Genomic DNA, 27,702 nt, shown 5'->3' on the forward strand with positions numbered 1-27,702 from the left:
GAACAAAGTATACAAAAAAATCTACACAATCCTGATTCCAATCTGACCTGATGAGATGTAGTGGGTGAATATATATGCAGCTGTTCATATTTTTGCCCTTTTAGTGGAAAGCACATGACTACAATGACATATAGAGGGCACATATCCCTTGACAGGCAAAAGAGAGTGATACTATGAAGAAAAGCTCCTTTCCTTCCATGTGATCACTAAAGGTTGTACAGGTGGAGAGCTGACCATGACAGGGTGTGATCATTCTTTCTGATTTCTCTTGCTGCCTCCACCCCTACAAAACCTCTTGTGTTCCCTAACTCCAGTTCCATGCTGTGTCCTGGACATTCACACTAGAATATTGAGCCTAGTATTTGACAACTAAGATTCAGAGCTTTAATATGATTCTGAGATCCAAGCTCAAGTCCTAATAGGCTAGCTGCAGCAAGCTTTCAATGTCAGGACGTTCTGCATGTTTCCTCTGCAGTGAAATGGTTAATCTGGCATCTGATTGTACAGCACAGCTCACCCTTTTTTATGTACTTGATTGTGTGGAAGAAAGCTGACCCTACACTGTTAATGCGTGGTTAGTGTGGATATTTGTATGTGTGGGCTTGCTTTCAGCAAACATGGTCAACTTTCTGTCAGATGTCCTTCACTTACTGCAAAATGCTAGACGGTAAGCCTCCTTTGTGAGTGTCATATTGGGCCATGGGTGTGATGTGGAGGTGCGCAGCTGTCACTTTTTCGGTTCAGCTGGGCTTTAACTGCAGATTGATGACACTCTCTTTTCTGCAGGGACATTATTGGCTCCCGACTATGTTTTCAGGATGAAGAGGAGACTGGATGACCCCGAGCCAGCACCCTACCCCCCACCCCAGCCACGGCGAATCACTGAACCATTTGCCCATCAACATCGTGTCCTTGCTCCTGCCCCTCCTGCTTATGAATCACAGTCTGATGCCATGCAGCCCGCCACGGGCATCCAATACTCTGTGACTCCTGGATATCAGGTAAAAGTTTCCTACATTCTGTAGAGCATCTGTTTATTGTCAGTGTGCCATTGTTTTTTTTTTTGACATGTTCACATTTACACTTACTTTATAAAAATAAACTCCCAACAAAAATGGGAGAACAAACTAGTATGAACCTAATACGACTATCCCTATGCATTTCGCATATCGACACCTTCCTGTACAGAGTTTGGAAGCTTTTACCACTCTCACTTATAAATGTTACCTAATGTTTAGATGTAGTTTTGTTAAATAGTTTTTTTTTTTTTTCCACGGTCTGCATAAAAAAATCATAATCTGGTACTTTTTAAGGCTAAGTGCCCACGATGAAGAAATGCTGCATATGTTTTCCGCATCTCCCTGGCAGGAAAAACGCATGCGGATTTTACATGTGTTTTTCCTGCCAGGCAGAAGCATTTGTCAAGCATTTTTGCATGCATTTCTGCATGCGGGTTATCCAGCGCTTTTCCAAGCGATTTTAGCATCACTTGGAAAATGCTTGACAACTTTGTCACACTATATAAATCCATGCAACCGGCATGATGGATTTTATATAGTGTGACCAAGTTAATAGTTGAAAAAAAAAACCTCATTATACTCACCTTCCGATGGCCCCCGGTCTTTTCTCCGCTGCGTACGGTCTCTTGTACGGCTCGCGGTGGTGTGAAAGGACCTTTCATGATGTAATTTAGTCATGTGACAAGTCACGCGACTGCCGACATCAGCGGTCGCGTGACCTGTCACATGACTAAATGATGTCATGGAAGGTCCTATCGCACCACCGCGAGCTGTACAAGAGACCGGATGCAGCGGAGAAAAGACCGGGGGACATCAGCAGGTGAGTATATGTTTATTTAAATTTTTATTTTTTTTTTTTTAACAGGTACCTTGGTATCCGGGTATGAATGAGTCTCCTCTTCTCCAGACCCGGGTACCATCCGCACAATGAATAGCTTAATATCCGCATGTGCACATGCAGTGATGCGGATATTAAGCGATTCAATGCAAGTCAATGGCGGCAATTATGCTGCAGGTCTGCAAAATTAATGGACATGCTGCGTATTTTTCCGCAATGATAATCTGCAGCGGAAATTTCCGCAGCATGTGCACAGCACATGCGGATTATCATTGGGGACCATGGGGCACATATTACCAAGCGTTTTCGCAGCGGAAATTCTGCTGCAAAAACACTTGAAAAAGGCATAGTGGGCACGCAGCCTTAGACTTAGGCTATGTGCACACTTTGAGGATTTGATTACAGAAAGTTCTGCATCTCTAGGAATTTGTTGGCAGCAGAAAGGCAACGGGAACATACACTTGTTTTTGACTGATTTGAGTGAAGTCAATGGTGAAAAATGCACAGAGAATTTACATACTGCAGATTATTTTCTGGACCAAATATGCAAGTCACAAATACTCAAGATATGCATAACATTTTAGGTTTCTCATTGTTGGCATCAGGATTGCTTCAGGTTTTGTCACCAATCCCCGCATGAAAAAAACGCAACAAAAACTCACCAAATCTGCAATGTGTGCACACAGCCTTGTGCCGGTTTCACACTTCCGCATATCTCCGGTACCGGAGATATTTGTGTGTCCCAGTGTGCCGCATCCGGATCACACGGATGGCGCCTGGGAATAAGCGCAACAGTTAGCGCTGTTCCCAAGTGCTGGTCCTGAACACTACCCTCATCATGGTTCCATGCTGGCGCTGCAATCAGCACCAGCAGGGACAGTGATGAGGGTAGTGGTAGTCTTCTCCCGCAGTGTCCCCACCTGTAAAAATAAGAATAAAATCCATGTATTCTCTCCTAGGTGTCCCCCGCTGTAATCCATGCGACCACTGCTGCCGGGGAGAATGAGCCGGAGCTGTGCTCTGTGAGTGACAGGACAACGTTCCGGAGCTGCGGCTCCTCTGCAGCAGCGGTCACATGGACAGCTGGGGGGAAACCTAGGAGAGGTGAGTTTATGGATTTTATTATTTTATTCTTATTTTTACAGGCGGGGACACTGCGGGAGCAGACTACCACTACTCTCATCACTGTCCCTGCTGGTGCTGATCGCAACGCCGGCAGGGAACCATGATGAGGGCAGTGTTCAGCACCGGCCATTTGGGATAGTGCTAACTGTAGCGCTGATTCCCAGGCGCTGGTACGTGTCACACGGATGTGATCCGTGTTGTACGTTTTGCGGACCGTGTGTCCGCAAAAAATCAACTTGTCTCCGTGTGGAGCACATGGACACACGGTCCGTGAAAACACACTGAGATGTGCACAGACCCTTTCATTTGAATGGGTCTGCGTGTGTCAGTGGTACTTGTGGAAACGGTCACCACTCGTACCGGAGATACTGACGTGTGAAAGAGCCCTTAGTGTTTCAGGAAACGGCACAATGAACAGACGCCAACCCTATCTTGTGTACTGAAGTATCTAATGAGCCTGTGCAAAAGTCATTGTGATTAGAAGGGGAACAGGGTCAGCTGTGACATCAACTATTGTGAATGGTGGATCTTGTGTTATCTGCAGTGTATAGAGGTGTCACCTGTCACTGTAATCCTGACCCTGATGATAATGAGACTCCCTAAAAGGACAGGTATATGAGGCTAAAAAAAAACTTCAGTGGCCAGTGTGAAAATTGCAAGATTACTAATTTATAAAAATATGAAAAAATTGCCATTTTTTTTAAAACATATACGGTATGTAACATACAACATAATATAAAACCCTGATGGTGTAAACGATAGGTCATTTCTGATGATACGCTCCCTCTAAGCTGCAATGAAGTTTATTTAAAATGGAGGCAGTCTTGCTTGCTTTTTTGTTTTTGTTCATTATGTATTTAAATGGTTGATCTCAATATCCTCTCAGGTTTCAGCAGTGCCTCAAAGTTCTAGCAGCCATGGACAAGCGGCTCTGGCAGCAGTACACGGGGCTCATCATCACAGTAGCCCTGTCCCAGGCCATGGAGGTCCTGGGGTACAAAGTCATGCCCATTCTACCCCGCCAGCTGCACCTGCCCAGGGACAGCAGTTCCAGAGACTAAAGGTACAAGGTGTTAACATAGTAGTGCTCCCCACCTCCTCACCATCTTGTCTATATGCTGTATGACTGTAGTGAATTCTCACTGTTTTATTAGTTATTTGTACCATCAATAAAACCATATCGATTACAAGTCTCATTTTCTTTTAGGTGGAAGATGCACTTTCTTACCTTGATCAGGTGAAGCTACAGTTTGGAAGCCAGCCCCAGGTGTACAATGACTTTCTCGACATTATGAAGGAGTTTAAATCTCAGAGGTAAATGGGTCACTGCACAGTGGTGGTCACCTGCATCATTTCTGGAAGCCATAATTCATGTCTGCTGAATACATGTTACCTCTGCTCCATAGGGTGCACAGGGTAGAACTATAATCCTTTTACAAAGCCTAAATAGGTGCCCCCTAGGCAGTAGAAATTTGGCAGTGCTGGTCTATTCTTTCTAAATGTGTGTAATTCTAGAAATGTTATTACAATAGACTAGTGTTAGCTATTGCTGGTACCTGATGAAGACCATCTAGCTTTTGGGGAGGCTCACGTTTTCTTTTCTTTTTTTAAATCAAATGTTTATCAATTTTTATAAAGATTTTCACAAAGGTAAAATAAAAAAAAACAACCAGACAAACATTGGAGAAACAGTTCTCCACCCCCCAACCTTAAGAAGCATTAAACATGAGTTATTTATACATCCTGGCTCTGCAAAACCAGCATAATTAGATGAACAAATATTTGAACATAGTAACAATAGTCAATCCAATTACATATAACTTGAGTAAGTACTAATAACATTTTAATTAATTTTCAAAGAAGTTTAATTTGAGGCATCATATAAACGTAACTCAAAGCAAGCCGAGGCGAAATCTCCTCAGTTCCCTAGATGTCAAACCAAAGCCAACAATCCATAGACCCCATATCTTGTCAAATTTAGAGATAGCATCTCTTTAAGTATATGCCTTTTCCCAAATTTACTAGCTAGTTAACTTTATCAATAAATTCTGATATCATAGACTCCTGATCTGCTATCCATTTTTGGGCTACCATTTTCTTGCCATATATAACATACGTGCCGCCTCAATTTTGCCTTACTCCTCAATAGTCAGATCTTCAATATATCCCGGGGAGGCTCACGTTTTCAATCCTCCAATTTAGCTATTGAAAGGTATTTTATCAACAAACCATCCACTGTAAGGCAGAATTGCCAAAGCTTTTTTCACAAACTACATAGAAAAAAATCGATATGCACAACCTACATATAATCTGTAGGTGCTACATGCTCACGTAGCAGAGCGCGTATACCAAAGGAAAAGGCCAGGGGCTTCACAAGGAATAGCACTGCTCACTAATGGGTATCATGAAAAGTACAATTTTGTTAAAACTTCAATGCAAAACACATAGTTAAAACACTTAAAAAAGCAAAATTGTGCTACATACAGAAATCACAATGACAGCCAGAATGACCTCCTGTAAAGGTCCCTGGTCAGTGCAAAAATATGCAACTACCACAACCCAATAAAGTACAGTTAAGTAGTTATACACATGTAATGAAGCTGATAGATCATAGTCAGGAATAAAGTGTATTAGTGCAAAAAATAAATACCATATATGATCAGAGACCCTAGCAGAAGTATGGTGTCTGTATATATCCACATGTATTGCCACATCCCATTTGGCTTACTGATGGATACCCAAAAGTGTTACCATTTCTTTAAAAAAAAAAAAAAACACATCACAATAATCGGAAAGCATATTGATTGTGGCTATTTGAACATGGGAACACTACTACTGGGTATCCCTGAAGAAGCCACATGGGATGTGGCGATACATATGGGGACATACAGACCCCGTACTTCCCCTGTGGTCTTGTATGCTATTTATTTTTTGCATTGATACTTTGTCAGATGTTGGATATAAGATGATTATTGGCTTTGGCCGATCAGTCTTGAAACATGTATATACTTTAGTACACTACTTAAAGCCCCCCGTCTCACATAGCGAGATGGCTGCTGAGTCACGGTTTTGGTGACGCAACAGCGACCTCACCAGCGATGTCGCTATGTGTGACACTTTGCAACGATCAGGCCCCTGCTGTGAGGTAGCTGATCGCTGCAAAGTGTCCTGGACCATTTTTTGGTCGTTGCTCTCCCGCTGGTTAGCACACATCGCTGTGTGTGACCAGCGGGAGCAGCGATCAGGCTGGTAACTATGGTAAACATCGGGTTACTAGGGGCACACGCGCACCTAGTAACCCGTTGTTTATCATGGTTACGAGCCTGCTAAAGTGAGCGGTAACCTCCCGCTCACTGTAGCAGAGTGGTAACCATGATAAACAACGGGTTACTAGGAGCGCGTGTGCCCCTAGTAACCCGATGTTTACCATAGTTACCAGCCTGCTCCTGCTTCAGCAGGCTGGTAACCAGGAGCAGGACATCGTGGAAAGATTCTTTCCACGATGTCGCTGCTCTCCTGATCGTTGGTGAGCCTGCCTGTTGGACAGCTCACCAGCGACCACATAGCGACGCAGCAACGATCCCTGACAGGTCGTATCGTTGTCGGGATCGTTGTAGCGTCGCTAAGTGTGACGGGGCCTTAATTGTACTTTATTGCATTGTGGTGCTTATATTTTTTGCATTGAATAGTGACCTTTGTTTACAGGAGGCAATTCTGGCTACCCATCATAGTGACTCAGGTTTGACCTTTGTGTGTAACACAATGGTGCTTTTAAGTGGTTTTAACCATTTGTGTTCTTTGGTTTACATTCAAGTTTTAATAAAATTATACTTTTCATGATGTGCAGTAGTGTACAAAGCTATTATTCATACAGTTTTTATTAGTAAGAAGAATGTTTTTCTTTTTTTTTACGCAAAGCCACGTTTTTGTCGTCTTGGTTTTTTTATTTTTATTTTTTTCTGCCGCATGATACTTTCAGCCTATGTTCCCATGATGAGTATTAGGGGAGTTTTTGGTGTTGCAATCTTACTGCAGCATTTCTGCATCAATGAGCTAAATTAGGTTAGTTGAGTTTTTTACATGCTTTTTTTATAGTGCGGTTTTTGTCTCTTTTTTGGAATGTCATGTGTTAGATAAAGCTGCTTTGTTTTTGATACTTCTGTTACTTAGATTTGATAAAATGTTATTAATAGTCATATCCGAAGTATATGCATTTTCATTAGGTTTCCACAAGGAAAATTATCTATTGATCAAGCTTGTGTCCCGTCCCCTGATGACCCTTTATTGGGGAAATATGAAGGGGGGACATGTTTGAATTTTAATGGATTCAATATTTGCTTCTTCACATGTTGATGGTTCACTAGAGAACTATTCTAATGCAAGGAGATAAGCAATTGCTATCCAATATATCCCAAATAAATATTAATGACATATATGTATTATTTTAACTATTACCTCATCATCATGCGATTTTATAATCCAGACAAAAGTTACATTTTAATGACCTGTTAGAAAGGGGGTAATAGTTACTGGGCCCTAGCCCTATTTGTTTTCTGGTTTTTATATACCCTTCCCAGGCCATTCAATCTCCATTATTGTATATCAAAAATCCAGTAACTGCAAGTGAACATGACATTTTTATGAGAGGTTAGCCTAACTGTATTGTGTTTGTCCTTCAGGAGCAGACACCATTTTGCTCTTTTTTTTTGGTGTCAAGAACTGAATGTTAGTCGGTAAACCATCTTGATGTTTTTGTAGGAGATGTTTTTACCTGACCAGTATATAGATTTACAGAGAATTTCCTTTACTTTCACACTTTAGGCCTCTGGTTTAAAAAAAAAAAAAAAAAAAGTTGCTTTTTTTCCCCCTTTTAGTCACTTCTTGTTAATTCTACTGGTAATATAGTGCAGAAATAATTTAGTGTACATACTTGTCTACAATTGATTTTGATATATTAAATGTTTATTTTGGGGTACTTTTGAGTCCTTGTCAGTTTTTAGCCAATTGGGGTATGGGGATTTTATGTGTAAAACTGGATGCAGCAAAATTTGCAACTTTTTAAACCAGAATGAGCGGCCACCTCTTGTGTCAGCACCTCTGGTATCTCTAGTAGTAGATCAGAAAGACTGGGTGAACAGCAGTGTGAGCAGCCTCTTCTTACCTCAGCACCTCTGGTATCTCCAGCATCAGGTATGATGGAGTGGACAGCAGTGTGAGCAGCTTCTTCTTACCTCAGCATCTCTAGTATCTCCCACATCAGATGAGATAGGGTGAACAGCAGTGTGAGCAGCTTCTTCTTACCTCAGCATCCCTGGTATCTCCAGTATTGGATCAGAAAGACATGGTGGACAGCAGTGTGAGCAGCCTCTTCTTACCACAGTACCTCTGGTATCTGCAGTATTAGATCAGAAGGACAAGATGGAAAGGCTTCCTATTGCACATGCTCACAGGTACCTGTCCTATTGGCATTCTAGGACCGGTTTCTGTCAGTTTAACAAGATGGCAGACATTTTAATTTCACACTGCCTCCCTAGACAGCCCCTTGTTAATATCTCCCCTTCTGCCCAGTGGTCATTTGATGTGACAATCAGCAGCTGCTCATTGGGTGAAGCCTTTCAGTATTCCAACCCATCTGCTGTGGAAGGTCAGTAGTGGATTTAAAGGAAATGTCATTTAAAAAAAAAAAAAAAAAAAAATCTTTATTTTCTCTTATTCCTGGAGATCCACTTTAATGTTGTTGTAAGCAAGCATCTGTAATACCATATTAAATGGAATATCTATTACCGTTCTATGAGGTCTATAAATTGCTTGTGAACAGCGTTCTTATAATGTAACTTTTACTGATTGTTGGAAAAAAAATGCATTCATAAATGTTCTTTTTCTTGCATCCTCACCAGTATTGACACTCCAGGGGTCATCAGTCGCGTTTCCCAGCTGTTCAAAGGCCATCCGGATCTCATAATGGGTTTTAACACGTTTTTGCCACCTGGGTATAAAATAGAGGTGCAGACGAATGACTTGGTCAATGTCACAACACCTGGACAGGTCCACCAGATCACAACCCATGGTCTTCAACCCCCCGTCCCACCAGTTCCTCCACCATCACAACCGTCCACACAGACTGCCCCTCCTCCAGTGCATCCAACACCTCCACCAGCCCCAGCAAAAGTTAATAAGGTAAGTGGAGCGTGAACCCACCAGGTAGGGGTTGGACTTGTCTAAAGTTGGTGACCCATAGAGTGTAATGCTGTAGTGTGACCAATGTATGGCCATGTATATTCAAGATGGCAAAATGCAAATGTCTTCTACTAAATAATAATTGATCAGTCACTTCAGTGCCCTGACCCCGCTGTGTAATCCGCTGATGATTAATGAGAATATCCGTAATGTTGCTCCTCTTGCTCTCTATTATGTTGTGTTTTGTATCATTTGAATTGAGGACATATATAACATTTGACATTGATAATCCTTTCTATTCACAGCCGGTGCCATCACAGGTACACACACCTTCAAACCAACCGAGCACACCAATCCAGTACCCTGCTCCTCGTTCTCCACCAGCACAGCCACACACACCAGGACCGTTGGCACATACCACCCCAACTTCTACGGCAGCTACACCAGCCATGCAAAATAACCAGCCAGTGGAGTTCAACCATGCCATCAATTATGTGAACAAAATAAAAAACCGCTTCCAGGGCCAGCCTGACATTTACAAAGCCTTCCTCGAGATCCTGCACACATACCAGGTTAGGATGGGGGTGCTTGCGTTTCTTCACTCAGAAATGGTCATTGTAACCCGCATGCTCAGATTAGACTATTGTAGAGAAACTAAAAGCTTAACATAACTGCAGTGTGCAACATAAAACTATGGCTATGCAGGCAAAACCTCTCCTAACCCGCCGAGAAATGTGCATGAAATGTATTAATTACTTTCTGGGAAAACCTCATCAACTAAAAGATGACTTAAGAATACATGTTAAAGAGAGGTGTTTTTTTTATTAGTGATACTTGCTCTGGCCCTTTTAAATCTAGGGTGACCTGATTTATGTGGCAATCCACCTGACTCCATGTTTAGACTGCTCTGTGAGACTTCCTGCTTCTAAGCTGGGAGAGACCATTGTAATGGGGGGAGACAGTGGAGCGAGTGTACAGTGGGCGTCTCTACTGCTGCCTGCTCTTCCTGCTGGGTGATGACATGCCAACTGCAGTAGAAGGCTCTCCTTTGTGTTATGGAGCAGGATGGTGGCTGCAGGATAACCTTAGGAGTGTCTCACTGGAAGCTGCAGTCATAAGGTGACCCATAGTGTAATGCTGTAGTGTGACCAATGTATGATCATGTATATTCAAAATGCAAATGTCTTCTAAATAATAATTGATCAGTCACTTTAGTGCCCTGACCGCTGTGTAATCCATAAGGAAGGTAAATCTGTGACCTCTTCCCTCCCACCTTCTCCTCAGTGTGTGGCTGCTGCTGGTTTCATGTGGTTGTAGTGAGAGACTCAGATTAACACTTTAGTAAAAACTGTGCCCTCCTCTAGTAGATAAAACCTTTACAAGCAGTTTTGTTCTCCTCTAGCTTGGCTGCCTAATACAAATGGAAATCTTATTACATGACTGATAAAACAAATCATAGTACAAATTTATACGACCCTGTTCCACCGGCCACATCAGTAGTTTTTGTCCGCAGAATTGAAACCCCGCAAACCTCCTTCATGTTTGCATCCTGGCTCGTCTTCTGATTAGTAGGCTTGGTGCAATGTCAGATTTGCATCTCCCTGACTTGCTGCCTATTAGATTGCATTTGTAAAATAATTTACTAGGATGTTACTTGTTCTATGCAAAGTGTTCAGTGAATTAATTCATGTATTCCATGGACCACTGAATTGACAAAACTGAAAGCGTTGAATTGCATTGGTCATCCCAAATCCTAGCTGAATTTGAGCTTTTGCTACTAATGGATGTTTGCATGGAATCTGCTTCCACTTTATAGATGCTTTCTCCCAGAGAGGAAAGAATCTCACGGTACAGTCAGTGTCACAAAATGGAAGTAAAAAAGACAAACCTGTCCCTGTAATACTTAATAGTGATGGTGCAGGTGTATGGAGCTGGCTCAGGAGCTAAGCCCGCACCATAACTAACAGATGCTGGCGGGTTCATAAAGCCGGCTTCTGCCTGTATTCTTAGCGATCGGTGCTGTATACTACAATACAGTTGTATTGTAGCATCTAGAACAAGCGATCAGACTATCTCAGGTTCATGTCCCCTAAGGGAACCAAAAAACAGAAGTAAAAAGTAATACAATTTTAAACCACTTCTTCCTCCATTAAACGTGTTAAAATAATCATTCAATATCAAAGCTTCCATAAAAATAAAATTGAAATGCCAGATTTTCCAATTTTAGTCAACAACCCTCCCTACAGAAATGCAATAAATAGTACTCAAACATTAAAGGAACCTCAAAGGTGATAAAAAATGTTGGCTCACCACGCAAAAAAGCAAGCCTTCACACCGCTCCTTTGATGGAAACATTACAGTTCAAGGTCTCTGAAAATGGCGACACAAACTTTTTTTTTTGTTACAAATTTCTGAATTTTGTTGCACCGCCGGTGAGTTTATGCGGTGTCAAATAGAAGCGCAGTGGGCATTGGATTTATATAAATCCATCCACTGTGCTTGTATCATAGAACACAGCATTTTGGACGCAGCGCAGGTGAGCTGCGTCCAAAACCTGCTCTCTGATTGTAAGCACATAGCCTAAATGGTAAAATGAAAGCTGTCATTCAAACTGCAAAACACAAACCATCATGGGTCCATCGACCAAAAAAAATCGAAGGAAGGGTGGGGGTTTAAAAATGAAAATTAGCCCTGGCAGGGAGGGGTTACAAAGGTTGTCCCTTACAATTCATAAATGTACTAATGGGCAGCATAACAAGGAACACATACTCATGTATCTGACCAGTGCCCTACTTTGTATTGTGTTCCCCCTGATCTCCTGGAGTCTTCTTCTGGCAGGGGGGCGTCAGTGCAGCTTTCCTCACGCATTGTCCAGAACTTCTGTCCATAAGATGGCTGATGGTGGACCATGTGAAAAGACCTGCCCATCAGCCTCCTCTGAGGTGTTTTACAGTTGGAAGAGGCTGATGGACAGGTCTGGTCATATTCTCTTTCCTCCCGCACTGCCAGCACTTCTGTCCATAAGATGGCTGTTGATGGTGGACAGTGTCCAACTTCAAGGATTTCTTCAAATAGTTTAATACTTGCTATGGCCACATTTTACCTGTAATATCCAAATGTTTTTTCTCTTCATAGAAAGAACAACGTAATGCCAAGGAGGCAGGAGGAAACTACACTCCTGCCCTGACCGAGCAAGAGGTCTATGCCCAAGTGGCTCGGCTGTTCAAGAACCAGGAAGATCTTTTGTCAGAGTTTGGCCAGTTCCTACCCGATGCCAATAGCTCAGTGGTAGGTTGTTAGAAGTGGCGTTAATACCGCTACAATATATTATCGGCAGGTTTCATGCATTGTTTATGCTGGTTTTGCTTAAAAGGCCTTTTCAAGAAAATTTCATGTCTTAAGCAAAGAATAGAATGTGGAATATTACCAAAAATGCATCATGAATATTCAGAAATGTTAATATTTTACCTGCACATTGTTTATTTCTTTTTAGCTTTTGAGCAAAACCACAGCAGAAAAGGTGGAGTCTGTGCGGAATGACCACGGGGGCACTGTGAAAAAGCCTCAGGTGAACAATAAACAGCAGCGGCCTAGCCAGAATGGTTGCCAGATACGCCGCCATTCAGGACCCGGAGTCACCCCGCCAATTAAGGTGCGATTAAAGTAAATCCAATACTGGTTCACTGCTACCAACCCCAGTTGTTAGTAACACTTCTTCAAGCAGTAGATCTTACTATTTATTAATGCTTTTTTTTTTTTCCTGCTGACATTTTTTTTTTTTTCCTTTTTAATAGAAGAAGCCGAAAATACTGATTCCAAAGGACCAGTCCTTAGCTGATGCAAACAAACATGGAGCTGGGGCTGAGTCTCAATTCTTTGATAAGGTAACTATGGCTAAGAAGTACTGTTCCTCATCACAAATTTTATTTCCTTTCATGGTAATTTGCAATATGATTCTGCGACATATAACAGATACAAGGACCCAGGTCACATGGAGCCTTTCATTTATTCTTTGCCCTGTGCTTTAGCTAATGGGTACAATGCAGGACTGCTGAAATCATTGTGTTTTTTCAATACCTTTTAATTTTTGCAAACTTATTGGCAACCTATGTATTAAGCTCTTTAGGATAGTTTCATTCCCATTCTCCACTTTTTTATAGGTCCGAAAAGCTCTGAGAAGTACGGAGGCATATGACAACTTCTTACGATGTCTGGTCATCTTTAATCAGGAGGTCATCTCTCGCTCAGAACTAGTACAGTTGGTGTCTCCTTTCCTTGCGTGAGTCACTTACTTCCAGTCATTCCTACAAATGTTTAAAATGTGTTTTTAAGACTCCTTAAAAGGCTAAAATATTAACACAATTTAGTATCAAGGTGTGTTAATGACTTGCGATAAACGTGCTCTTAATTCTACAAACTATTGATTTCTTTTTTAAACAGCAAGTTTCCTGAGTTGTTTACTTGGTTCAAGAACTTTTTGGGTTACAAGGAGTCTTCACATCTGGAAAGCTTCCCAAAAGAAAGGAATACAGAAGGAATTGCCATGGAAATTGATTATGCTTCGTGCAAGCGCTTAGGCTCCAGTTACAGAGCCCTACCCAAAAGCTTCCAGCAGCCCAAATGTACAGGGCGAACCCCGCTTTGCAAAGAGGTAAATTGGCACACTTATCAATAGACTATTCTCTTTCAGGCCATTAGAAGCATTAGTTAGGCTGCGGTACACATTACGTTTGTGGCCATCGTCGAACGCATACATTTAGGAGGTATGTGCCCGACAGTGGTCTCTCGTCAGGATGGATGCAGAGTCATCCTTCAACCATAGAGACCAATTGTAAAGAAACGTTTACCACTGTAGCATCTGTATAGGAAAGCGCAGCCTGCTGCAACATCCTATTACAGTTAAATGGTATGCAGACACGTAACTAAAGCTCTAGACATGTGCAGTAGGCTAGATCCACAGACGCAGTGTGAACCTAGCCTTCCCTTTAACCTGGGATCTATCGTGTTAAAACATTGCACAGTGGCAGTGCTTTACCAAGGCTGGATGATGGTGTTTGGAAGACCAATGAAAGAACACTGAGATTTTTGTTCCCTTTTCAGGGTCCAACAGCCTTTCATTTAAAGGGGAGCAATGTCAGGGCAGTCCTGAAACTCAAGGAGGGTGTAACGTTATAACTTTATTACATCACACTGATCCAACAGAACGTTTCAGCCCTTCTCAAGCTTTACACAGCAGTATACCCACACAAACGCTGGGAAAACGTACAAGCTCTTTGCAGCTGTTGTCCTGGGTGGGATTTGAACCCAGGAGCCCAGCGCTGCAAGACTACAGTGCTAACCACTGAGCCACCTACTGCCCATTAACTTGGTGCAAAGTTATAAACCCCAGTAAGGGCCCTGCAGACCATTGTATACCTGTTTAGGTTTATTGTTAAGAAAACTATTTTGAGCAAGTAACGGGATTCTGAGCTGCACAGTAGCCTTGTACAAAGCTCATGGGTGGAGAAGACTTCTGCTCTGCCACCATTGTATGCTTTCGTAGTGAGCCATCATGGCTCATGCACGGATATTACCATATTGGGCCCTTTTTTGAATGAACGGACAATTGGAAAATGTGGAGTATGAAGAGACTATCTGTAGCCAGCGTATTATTCCTTGTGACCACCACATGCAGACACTGCAATGCTATGTATGCACCTACTAATCTGTTCCCAGTCTATAGTATAACAGTCTGATCTCTTGATGCTTCTTTCTCCCAGGATTGGCAGGCAGGAAAAAGGTGTTTTGTTGACCATGACTATAGTCATGTTATATCACTTGTTAGAGGTGCATCTCACTACATTAGAATATCATCAAAAAGTTAATTTATTTCAGTTCTTCAAGACAAAAAGTGAAACTCGTATATTATATAGAGTCATTACAAACCGAGTGATCTATTTCAAGTGTTTATTTCTGTTAATGTTGATGATTATGGATTACAGCCAATGAAAACACAAAAGTCATTATCTCAGTAAATTAGAATAATTAACAAAAAAACACCTGTAAAGGCTTACTAAGCGTTTAAAAAGGTCACTTAGTCTGTTTCAGTAGGCTCCATAATCATGGGGAAGACTGCTGACTTGACAGATGTCCAGAAGGCAGTCATTGACACACACCACAAGGAGGGTAAGCCACAAAAGGCCATTGCTAAAGAAGCTGGCTGTTCACAGAGTGCTGTATCCAAGCATATTAATGGAAAGTTGAGTGGAAGGAAAAACTGTGGTAGAAAAAGGGGCACAAGCAACTGGGATAACCGCAGCCTTGAAAGGATTAAGAAAAGGCCTTTCAAAAATTTTGGGGAGATTCACAAGGAGTGGACTGCTGCTGGAGTCATTGCTTCAAGAGCCACCACACACAGACGTAATCCAGGACATGGGCTACAAGTGTCGCATTCCTTGTGTCAAGCCACTCATGACCAATAGACAACACCAGAAGCGTCTTACCTGGGCCAAGGAGACAAAGACCTGGACTGTCGCTCAGTGGTCCAAGGTGTTGTTTTCAGATGAAAATAAATTTTGCATTTCATTTGGAATCAAGGTCCCAGAGTCTAGAGGAAGAGTGGAGAGGCCACAATCCAAGCTGCTTGAGGTCTAGTGTGAAGTTTCCACAATCAGTGATGGTTTGGGGAGCCATGTCATCTGCTGGTGTAGGTCCACTGTGTTTTATCAAGACTAAAGTCAGCGCAGCCGTCTACCAGGAAATTTTAGAGCACTTCATGCTTCCATCTGCCAACAAGCTTTTTGGAGATGGAAATGTCATTCCCCAGCAGGACCTGGCACCTGTCCACACTGCCAAAAGTACCAATACCTGGTTTATAAACAACAGTATCACTGTGCTTGATTGGCCAGCAAACTTGCCTGACCTTAACCCCATAGAGAATCTATGGGGTATTGTCAGGAGGAAGATGAGAGACACCAGATCCAACAATGCAGACGAGCTGAAGGCTGCTATCAAAGCAACCTGGGCTTCCATAACACCTCAGCAGTGCCACAGGCTGATCATCTCCATGCCACGCCGCATTGATGCAGTAATTGATGCAAAAGGAGCCCCGACCAAGTATTGAGGGCATTTACTGAACATAAATTTCAGTAGGCCAACATTTCAGATTTTAAAAACTTTTTTCAAGCTGTTATAAAGTATTCTAATTTACTGAGATAATGACTTTTGTGTTTTCATTGGCTGTAAGCCATAATCACCAACATTAACAGAAATAAACACTTGAAGTAGATCACTCTGCTTGTAATGATATAATATAATGAGTTTCACTTTTTGTATTGAAGAACTGAAATTAACTTTTTGATATTCTAATTTAGTGAGATGCACCTGTATATCTTAGTCAGAAGTTATGTCACTGGACCTGGCCATTGGTATATTGCTATCTTTTGTGTAGAGCTAACCTGTACCTGCCTCACTCCTCAGGTCCTGAATGACACCTGGGTTTCCTTTCCCTCCTGGTCAGAAGATTCGACGTTTGTAAGTTCTAAGAAGACTCAATACGAGGAGCACATTTATCGTTGTGAGGATGAACGGTTTGAGGTAAGAGCGCTACAAGCCTACATCTCCTGTAACATGAGTGTGCCAAGTGTCCGCTCCGTGCCACCCATCCTGTATAGGTCATGCGGCTGACGTTTGCTGCACTTAGTAATCCTGGTAAAGATGCGCATTTCTGCTGAAAGAAGCCCTCTTGTTACTTATTTTGTCTAAATCTGTGTACATGTTAGTGTAGTGTAAGTGTGGTAATATACTCACTGATTGCTGTCGTTTCCAGACGTGCTTTTATGCTCTTCCTAGTTATGTGACTGCATTTCCGACCAACCAGGTTACACTGCACGCTATGGCCTTGATCCATGAAAGCGAAGTATGACCGGATTCTGGAGTGAATCTCTTTTCGCAAAGTTGCATAAAAATTGTGACTTTCGGCATTTTCCCGTCCGTTTCGTCCAGCCTTGTTAAAATGGGTGGCACAGGGGCGTGATGCCACAGCTCGACTAATTCATGATAAGTTGTGGTGTTCCTTACCCCAGAAATCTTACTCCAGTCCCTAACTAGAGTAAGATTTGTGGTGAGGCGCACACCACTTGTCGGACGCTCCTGTTTCATTAAGTTTCATTAAGTGGTGTGCACATCTTAATGAGTCTGGAGCGTCTGATTCCAGCACGCCTCATCATCAATGCTGACGTTCACTATGATCTTGACGAATCGGGGAATATGCAAGAGCCGGAAGACACTTATACATTGTAAGTCTATGAAGTCTCGGTCTGACTCTCCATAGACTTACATTGTAAAAGTGACTTTTGGCTTGCACATGGAGACCAGTGTGAGCCGGCAAGTAGGAAGAATCCTCATGTCACTCATAAGAGGAAGGACCAAAACCACTCTGGAAACCAAGGAAGGCAGCATTCGGCAAGTATATTACCACACTTACATTACAATGGCAACCATTGTAATCTGTTTCCAGCAGACTTCTGTTTACAAGGTCACACCATTTCCGCTACATTGCCATTTTCATATAATGTTGGGTATTAATGATGTGCGATCTGCCAGTAAACCCTCTATACTATATTGCTGTGCAGATGGTATGTTATGTTCTTCTGGACACAGTATATCTGTCAAGTGTTTGGATCTTAAAGGGAATATGTCATCTCTCAAACATTTTTCAACAATTAAAAAAATTTAAAGTATTGTTTTAAAAAAAACTATATAATATTTTTTGTAATGGTGTAAAATATGAAAAATGAGTTTACTAAGTTTACATTTTTCACTTTTAAACACTAAGGGGGAGCAGCTACCAAAACTTGTCATGGAAACCTAATGTACTGCTAGCTCGCCTTACGACTGCAGTAACTGTGGGTGTGCGTGCGTGTGTGATGTCTCTCCTCCCATCCCCTTCTGGGTGTCTACAACAGCGCCATTTTGTTGGTGACTGTCCACATCTCGTTATCACTGCAGTGTCACAGAGGAAGGCTGGCAGAGCTGATTCTTAGTTGCCATTGTGCTACTCACTCTATCACACATGGTAGCATTGGATACACAGGCCAGCGGACTATTTCTCACATGATCTGATCAGATGCACAGACGGCATCACAAATGATAGGATTAGCTACATGGTCTGCGTCACACATAATAGGATGAGATACACAGACTGTATTACAAATGATAAGATTAGATACACAGCTCATGGACTTTATCACACATGATGGGCTTAGATACACAGATCAGCAGACTGCTTTGCAGATGTTATAGTAAAGCCTCATTCAGAAATTCCTGCAGCACCGACATCTGAAGGAGGCCATACACTGACTAAGTAGAGTTCAGTCAGTGTTCAGACACAGCAGCATGATGATTACACTGCTGTGCTCTGGATACTGTGGTGACCGCGGTGGCGAGCCTGACGTTGTACAGTAGATACAGGCTGCCGAGCTGTTCTCATTTCTGGATGAAGTCACCACTACACCCCTGCTCTGAGCGGTGAGAACCGGGCTGCGGTGGTGACTACTTCTTGTATACTGTACAATGTCAGGCTGCTGCCCGGACCTCCTGTAACCGCTCATCGCTCACCACTGTGCGAGCTGTGACAGGGAAATTGTAGCTCAGCTCTAGACTACAATACAAGTGCGCCTGGCTCCCCCCACAGCTGTGAACTGGACAGCTCAGGGTGTGTTCCCAGGTATAGGAGATGTGATCGGACACCGACCGCCATCTCTTCTGACCTGGAGCTGCCTTATTAGCGGTGTGTAATTGTTGTCCTCAGACACCCGCACACCAGCAAGTAAAAATGGCAGCCATAAGTGGTTGCAGAAAATAATTAATTTAGCCATAAATGTTATAACGTTACACTTATATTGCTTTTTAAATAAATTATTACATAATTGTTGATGTAAAAATTATGGTGGCTCAGTGGTTAGTACTGCAGCCTTGCGGCGCTGGGGTCCTGGGTTCAAATCCCACCAAGGACAACATCTGCAAGGAGTTTGTATGTTCTCCCCGTGTTTGGGTGGGTTTCCTCCGGGTTCTCGCGTTTCCTCCCACACTCCAAAGACATACAGATAGGGAATCTAGATTGTGAGCCCCAGTGATGATGATGTCTATAAAGCGCTGTGGAATTAATAGCGCTATATAAGCGAATAAAATAAATAAATAAAACCAAAATCGAGAAACCTTCCCTTTACCGCTTAGTGACCACCAATACGTCTTTTTACTGACCTGAGATAAGAGAATAGCATCCTGATTAGTGACAATCCAGCAGCTGTCAGCTGTACCTATAGCTGACACCCTGCTGCATCAGCCATGATCAGTTGGCACGGACCATGGATGATTAACCCCTTACATGCTTCTCTCAATAGTAACTATGGTTAACAGTGCAGGGGTTTCCTCTTTAACCCCATTGGCACCCTGAGATCATGATTGTGTGGTCCTGATGGTTGTCATGGCAATTCACCTCCAAATAATGCCTTAGTCTGCCGGCTATAATTACCTCTTCTGAAATTGGCAACATTTAGTTGGTAAAAATAACATTTTTCTTTCCCGTTATGCCATTTTGCATTAATTTCTGAAAAGCACCTGAAGCGTTAATAAACTACCTGACACCAATTTTGTATATGTTGAGGGGCGCTGTTTTTAAAATGGTATCACTTTTGGGGGTTTCCAAATATATACATCCCCCCAATGTCACTTCAAAGCTGAATAGACCCCTTAAAAAATTTTTTTTGTAAATTTCCATGAAAAATTACTACTACAATTGTAAAGCTTCTAAGATCCCAACAAAATAAAACTACATTTTATAGCTGGTGCCGATGTAAGGCAGACATGTTAGTTATTCACTATTTTGTGTGGCATGACTATCTGGATTAAAGGTATAAACAAATTACAAATTTTGATATTTTTTCCAATTCCTAGTCAAATTTCTGATTATTTTTAAAAATGCAAAAAAAATGACATACTAAATTTACCATGATCATACATTAAATTTATCATGAAAAATGTCTCAATCACTGTGATATGGTGAAGCATCCTGGAGTTATTACCATATAAAGGGACAGTAGTCAGAATTGTAAAACTTGGCCTGATGTTTATTAAAGGGGTTGGCCACGTTCTCTTGTTAGTGCAGCCTTCCTCACACTCTGACCAGCACTCCTTTTATACTTTTTTCCACTTCTGTTTCTGGCTTACAGTGGCCAACACCATGTTAAAATAATGAAATCGGATGGTTCTGGGCGTCCTGGGTCCAGCGCCGGTGCTCCACTGCTGCAGCCAATCACTGAGCTCAGTGGCTCTGCCTGTGTAGAAGTTACAAGCTGCTGAGCTCAGTGATTGGCTGTTTTTTGTCTCTCCACCCCACTGCTTGTTTGACACCTCGTGCAGCTGTTCAGGTGGGCACTGGTTCTCGCACTAGTATTGGGATATTCCACCAATGTCCCTCTTTCAGTAGTTTGGGTTATCCCTTACTTGTAACCATGTTCCTGTTTCTCTAGAGCCATAGACCTGCTCTCGCTGATGTTTGTGTTTGATCTGCTATAGCTTGATGTTGTGCTGGAGACCAATCTGGCTACTATTCGGGTCCTGGAGGCAATTCAGAAGAAGCTGTCAAGATTATCTGCTGAGGATCAGGCGAAGTTTCGTTTGGACAACACATTAGGGGGAACATCAGAAGTCATCCACCGCAAGGCCCTGCAAAGGATATATGCTGACAAGGCTGCCGATATCATAGATGGCCTGAAGAAAAACCCAGCTGTTGCCGTCCCAATAGTGTTGAAAAGGTTTGTAGTACTAGATTGCATGTCACACTACTATCGCTCTCGTGTATTACCTGCCATACACCTGCTTCTGCTGACGCATCCATGTTTGTCTTGTTTGTTTCTTCTGTTATCCAGGTTGAAAATGAAGGAAGAAGAATGGAGGGAAGCCCAGCGAGGCTTCAATAAAATTTGGAGAGAACAGAATGAAAAGTACTACCTGAAATCACTAGACCACCAGGGTATAAACTATAAGCAAATCGATACGAAAGTCCTTCGCTCGAAGAGTCTTCTGAATGAAATTGAGAGCATCTATGATGAGGTTAGTATCCTGTAATCACGGGCACCATGAGCTGGTTACTGAAGCAATGCTGCCAGCAGCGGATATACTGCCTGGTAAATACAATCTGGCGTTGTCACCCTACTAAATAATCGGTCAACTCCGTCTTCTAGTTGGAAAGAGGTGAGTGGGGCTGGTGACGTCGCGTGCACAGATATCTGCCAGGGTACGTGCATGGTACCCACTGCTCTAACAATCGACATGACACTGGCCCCGCTCACCTTCTGATGAGGGAGTGGAGCTGGATTATCCCTTGGATTTCTTTTGTACTCCTCATTAAAAGATATAGATGACTTTGGGGGCTTTTTTACTTTAACATATGGGCCTGCCACCAAGCCAGTTTTTGCTCTTTTTATTGCCACTGCTCACTGAGTATTCTGTTTGTTTTTTCTCTTTAAATCCGCTATACAGTTTCAGAAATGGAGGCCTTTTTATTTTGTTCAAATTTTTATGGTCTCTACCAATGCTCACAAAGTAGTCTAAAGACTGTCAGTTGTTTGCTCCAGAATGAGATAACTGAGAATGTCAGTGAGCTCGATCTGACAAATTATAAAATCTCCTATCCTCTTTTGACCTCCTGAGCTGATTTATAACCACAGACTTGAGTTTAACATTCATGTCATAAATCAGCTGAGGAAAGCACAGAAGGAATATACAAACTCATGTTAGATTGGACTTACTGATGGCTTCTCAGTCAACTTTCTGCAGGTAGCAATAGAGACAGTACAAGAGAACATATAGAAGGCAAATTTTTAGTGAGACCTATTGCAAAAATGAGCTTTAGACAAAAAACATATGCATTAAAGTAAAAAAAAAAAAAAAAATGCCCTCAACATGTCCAAACATTTCCATATCCTTTAAGCTTATTTTAATACATGCGACATTAATGTTCTCACTATTTCAAAGTGCGAGTTATAGCATAAAAATGATTAAAGAATTTCAGGCATTGACAAAATTGAAAATGTACAGCAGATGGCGACCGACCTGCAGCAGATTTACCCTCCACGCTGCAGGTCAGTTTCCGTAAGTTTGTTACCACACTGCAGGTGGTCTGTCTTCTGATTCGGACAGCTAATTGGCAGCTTGTGTACTACGTTTTAATGTATCCCCAAACAAATCTTGTTTTCTGCTTGGTGAATATTAAGTCTCCAATGGATTTGGATTTCTCTCCTTGTCTTTTGGCAAGTATACATATATTCCATTTTATTTTTGTAACTTTTGTTTTGGGGAGGGTTTACTTCTGCAAAACTTTAAAAACTTGACATAATGTTTGTATGTTTCCCACAGCGACAAGAGCAAGCGTCGGAGGACAATTCTGGCGTCCCCACAGGACCTCATCTCTCACTGACTTATGAGGACAAACAAATTCTGGAGGATGCCGCCTCGCTCATTATCCATCATGTGAAGCGACAGACTGGTATACAGAAAGAGGACAAGTACAAGATCAAACAAATCATTTACCATTTCATCCCTGATCTGCTCTTCTCCCAGCGAGGGGAGTTGTCTGATGTGGAGGAGGAAGAGGAGGAGGAGGACACTGCCGAAACAGAAGATGGGGTTACCAAGAAACACAATGGGGTGGGGGGCGCTGGGGCTAGTAGCCCACCAAAAACTAAGTTGTTGTTTGCAAACACTGCAGCGCAGAAGTTCAGGAGCATGGAGGACACCTACAATCTATTCTATGTTAACAATAACTGGTACATTTTCTTGAGATTGCACCAGATCCTCTGCTCTCGCCTCTTACGCATTTACAACCAAGCCGAAAAACAAGTAGAGGAGGAGGTGAGAGAAAGAGATTGGGAAAGAGAGGTTCTGGGCTTAAAGAGAGACAAGAATGACAGTCCTGCCATCCAGCTTCGGCTCAAAGAGCCAAGTAAGTGCAACATAATATCTCTCCAGGGGTGGGGAATTACTATCATCTATACCCCGACTTTTCTACCTCATTCTCTTTTATTACGCCTCCTTTTACTAAATGTAAGACAAGGACTTCTAACATTCATCTTCCTTGCCATACATGTTTTTTCCCAACATCCTTCTTGTCATAACCTCAGGGGTTAGCACAGATTACCTGTAATGATCTAGTTTCCAAATAACTATATATTGACCATTATATCACCCATTTGTTTCTTTGTTGGCCTGTATACAGTTTGGTGTTTTTTTTTATAGACCTGTATATGGCTTGTGTATTAGTTGACCTATATTCTGGTACTTACATGTCTGCTTTCTCTGTGCTGCAGTGGATATAGAGGCTGTGGATTATTATCCGGCATTCCTAGACATGGTCCGTAACCTGCTGGACGGGAATATGGATTCGAACCAGTATGAAGACTCCCTGCGGGAGATGTTCACCATCCATGCCTTTATTGCTTTTACTATGGACAAGCTGATACAGAGCATAGTCAGGCAGGTGAGTTGTCTGCTCAATGCATAGATAAAAGAAGAAAATCTCTCTGCGTCCCAGAGCACTTAAAGGGGTTGTCCACTACTAGGACAACCCCTTCTTGATCTAAATGTTTGGCCCCGATAAAATGAAAAGCTCATACTCCCCTCCTGTGCCGACTCCTTTCCAGCGGTGTTGGTATTCTCGGTCCGGGGCTGCCGTGTGGTTGTGACACATGCCCCCGGCACCCAATCAGTGCTGCGGCTGCTTTCACTTCCTTTTAATGTTCAATTTGTCCGAAGGCGGGGACAGTGATGCCAGCACGGGAACCCCGGGACCAACAGTACCAACACCTCTGGAATGGAGCCGGCACGGGAGAGGAGTATAAGCATTTCATTTTATCAGGGCCAAGCGTGGGGTATGAGAAGGGGTTGTCCTAGTAGAGGACAACTTCTTTAATGCTTCAATAATATTCATTCTAGCATACTTTAAGCTATGGAGCAGGACTGACGGGTGTAGGACTTTAAATATTTGGTTGGATATTAACTAAAAAAGACCACGAAAAAAGTTGCTTTTTAAAAAAAAAAAAAATGTAAGTGCACATGTGAATTATGTGTGTTTGGGAAGGAAACTTTCAGTGAGCAGAAACCACAGTGTGTTCTGTGGTTTGTACAAGGGGAAACAAGGTCTGTTGGCTCCATCTGCCATCCAGGACGCCTCTCCATTACTACCACCACTATATAAGGCTTTGGACAGTGGAATCGATTGCAGCTTTGCCCAGCAAGTAATTTATTTCAATTTCCATTTTTAAATTTGTCTCTTGTACTTTCTGTCCATCGTCCCAAAAATCTTTAAACTCAGTAGAGGATATGTGGAGTCTAAAAATTAAATTAAAATATATCTATCTAGTTCTATGTATATAGACAGAGTTGGATATAAATAATCTCTCTATCTAGCTCTCTTTATCGCTCGATCTATCTTTATCTCTCTTTATAGATATGTGTGTGTGTATAGATTTGAGATTATTTATATCTGTCTATATACATAGAACTAGATAATATCTATGTATAGATCTTTTATAGATTTTTATTTCAATCTCTCTCTATATACATAGATAGAACTAGATATATCTATAAAATAAATGTGTATCCTCTAGTGCACACGTGTCAAACTCTGGCCCGCAGGGTGGTTTTTATCTAGCCCACGACACCAGAACCACCACCCCTATGTGGGGCCCATTATTCTGTATGGAGGGTTTTGTGGGGCCTATTATACTGTATACTGGTTGGCCTGCGACTTTGTCCAAGTATTTTCATTTTGGCCCCGTGTGTGTTTGCGTTTGACATCCCTGCTCTAGTGGGTTTAAAATTTTTTGATATACACGTGTGTTTCTAGAGTAGAATATATATAGAAAAAACAAAAAAATTGAGCAGCAAAAGTTGCATAGGTGGCAACCTATAGTATATAGACGAGCAAGAAAAGTGGGCAGCACTCAATAGCAAATTCCAAATTTGTGTCATTATTGGCCCATATCAACAAGTGACAGCGTTTCAAATCAAGAGCAAGTGAGCCTTTGTCAAGCGTGACGTGAGGCGTATGTAGGGATTCATATCCTGCCAGTCTAGTTTGTGTCATTGTAGTGTCACACTTATTTTTTTTTTTTCCTTTTACATCTGTAGCTCCAGCACATAGTCAGTGATGAAATCTGTGTGCAAGTGACTGATCTCTACCTCTCCGAGAGTGGCTGCAATGCTACAGGGGGTCTCCTGGCTACCCAAACATCCCGCACCTTGGGTGAGGCCAACTACCAGCGAAAAGCTGAGCAGCTAATGGCTGATGAGAACTGTTTCAAGGTGAGTTGCTTGTATCCCTATCATTAGCAGGTCCCTGACCCCTCTCTCGCTTTGATTAAATGCTATGAAGCGTGTGGATAGGTGATGGCTTTCAGTGTTAGGAATGACAGTTCAATTTGTAAAATAATATGGTGCTAAAACCACATAAAGGGTAGAGTAATGTTAGAAATATTGTCATTCTGTGTGGCTTTAATGTGTAGCAAATTTCTTTCTTTGCTCTTATATTTAAAGGGGTTGTCCTGTTAAATGAGTTTTCACCTATTCACAGGATAGGATCACCTATTCCCTTGATTGGTTGGTGGGTGTCAGACCACTGTGACCTGCATCAGATCAGGGAACTTTTATCCCTGTTAGAATGGAGTGTCAGTCGAGCGTCCGTCCTACTGTACTATTTTGTAACTGAGATAAGTTTCGGTTCTCAGTCTGAGAATAAAAAATAAATAAAATCTCAATCTGCCAATCAGTGCAAAACCAAATAGTGGGACACATCCCAATCATCAAGTCATCACCTGTACTGTGGAGAAGGGATCTCTTGTGTTAACTGGACAGTTTCTTTTGATGTCTATCCAAAAAGAGATAGTTAGCAATATGAAATGTATAAGAGGAATGCCTTTGTGGTGCCTCACATCAGGCTTCTTCAGAAGAATGCTGGGTTAGTTAAACAAGAATAATCTGAATCACTGAGAATAAAATACATTAACCCCTTCCTGACATACGCCATACATGTACTACACTGTGGGAGTTGTGTTCCCGCAAAGTGCAGTATATATACGGCACTGTGATCGGGCGGGCTCACGCTGAGCGTCGCCGCGACCACATGCGGGTTTCAGCTCTGTGAGAGCTGACACCCCACAGGAATTGCCCACAATCGATGCTAGTACCGATCACAGTCGTTTAACCCCTGTAAGCTGCTGTCAATAGTGACAGCGATATTGTGGGGCATCGCAGAGCCATCGGCACAACGCTATGCGATCACATTGTGCTGATGGTCTCCATGGTGAACCCCGGTTCCAAGATGGCTGCAGGGTCCTTCAGGAAGGTGGCCTGCCTAGAGAGCAGGAGCTGAGACACCTCCTCCCTGTCTGTCAGACGCTGATCTGATACTCTGCAGTGCAGAAGCATTGCAGAGTATTAGATCAGCGATCTGTCACTTTGAACTACTTGTCCCATTCTGGGACAATGTGAAAAAAGTTAATAAAAAGTTTTAAAAATTACAAAATAAAGAACAATAAAAGAGAATTATTCATCCAATAAATACAAAATATGTGTACTCTTTTTTTTAACATAAATAAATGTATCGCTGCATCCGGAACGACCCGACCTATAAAACTGTGCCACCAGTTAACCCCTTCAGTGAACACCGTAAAAAATAAGAGGCAAAAAACAATGCTTTGTCTTCATACAGCCGAACAAAAAGTGCAATAAAACGTGATCAAAAAGATGAATGTAAATAAAAATGGTGTATAGCTGAAAATGTCACCTTGTCCCCCAAAAAAACAAGCCACCATACCTCTCCGTCAGCAGAAAAATGAAAGTTATAGCTCTCAGAATAAAGTGATGCAAAAATAATAATATTTTCTACAAAATAGTTTTTGTGTAAATGTGCCAAAGGGTGCTTTCACATTACGTTCTGTGTCCCCATCGGGACATGCGTCCTAAAATTCCCTTCAAAACTGGGTCCGGACGTATGCTGTGACGGGGGCCATAAGCCGCGATGGTGATGGCAGAGCGAGCGAATTTTGCTCTCTGTCGTCACCATTGCAGTCTATGGCCCCCATCACAATATACGTCTGGACACCATTTTGCTGGGAATTTTGGGACGTATGCCCCGATGGGGACACAGAACGTAATGTGAAAGCACCCAAAACCATAAAAAAAAAATATATAAATGTAGTATTGCTATAAACGTACTGACCCGAAGAATAAAGCTGCCTTATCAATTTTACCACACGTGGAACAGCATAAAAAAAAACAAAACAAAAAAAAAACAATTCCTGAATTCCTTGTTTTTGTTCATTCTGCCTCCCAAAATTCAGAATAGAAAACGATAAAAAAATATCACGTCCCCGAAAATGGTACCAATAAAAACATCAACTCGTCCCGCAAAAAAAAAAAAACTCTCAAAATATATCATTGCAATAAAAAGCGTCTTTTAGTGTGTGACAGCAGCCAAACATAAAAAAAACAATATAAATCTGG

At 42.1% G+C, this 27,702-nt stretch overlaps 1 protein-coding gene across 4 annotated transcripts in view; it reads left to right on the forward strand.

The window, feature by feature from the left end:
- Nucleotides 1-27,702, forward strand: part of SIN3A (SIN3 transcription regulator family member A) — a 53,098-nt gene that overhangs the window by 12,911 nt on the left and 12,485 nt on the right. For all 4 annotated transcript variants that reach the window (XM_073652800.1, XM_073652801.1, XM_073652798.1 and 1 more), the window contains exons 2-17: nt 787-1,001; nt 3,869-4,045; nt 4,190-4,296; nt 8,880-9,159; nt 9,465-9,731; nt 12,295-12,447; nt 12,653-12,811; nt 12,954-13,043; nt 13,320-13,438; nt 13,600-13,810; nt 16,618-16,734; nt 20,716-20,954; nt 21,069-21,252; nt 22,558-23,143; nt 23,508-23,677; nt 25,330-25,503. In XM_073652800.1, the coding sequence (XP_073508901.1) occupies nt 819-1,001; nt 3,869-4,045; nt 4,190-4,296; nt 8,880-9,159; nt 9,465-9,731; nt 12,295-12,447; nt 12,653-12,811; nt 12,954-13,043; nt 13,320-13,438; nt 13,600-13,810; nt 16,618-16,734; nt 20,716-20,954; nt 21,069-21,252; nt 22,558-23,143; nt 23,508-23,677; nt 25,330-25,503 (3,216 nt within the window). In that variant the 5' untranslated portion in view covers nt 787-818. The remainder of the gene's footprint in view (nt 1-786; nt 1,002-3,868; nt 4,046-4,189; nt 4,297-8,879; nt 9,160-9,464; nt 9,732-12,294; nt 12,448-12,652; nt 12,812-12,953; nt 13,044-13,319; nt 13,439-13,599; nt 13,811-16,617; nt 16,735-20,715; nt 20,955-21,068; nt 21,253-22,557; nt 23,144-23,507; nt 23,678-25,329; nt 25,504-27,702) is intronic.

This window comes from Phyllobates terribilis, unplaced genomic scaffold (assembly GCF_046119375.1).
Source record: "Phyllobates terribilis strain yellow unplaced genomic scaffold, ASM4611937v1 Scaffold_11__3_contigs__length_659146591, whole genome shotgun sequence".
In the NCBI taxonomy this organism is placed as follows: Eukaryota; Metazoa; Chordata; class Amphibia; order Anura; family Dendrobatidae; genus Phyllobates; species Phyllobates terribilis.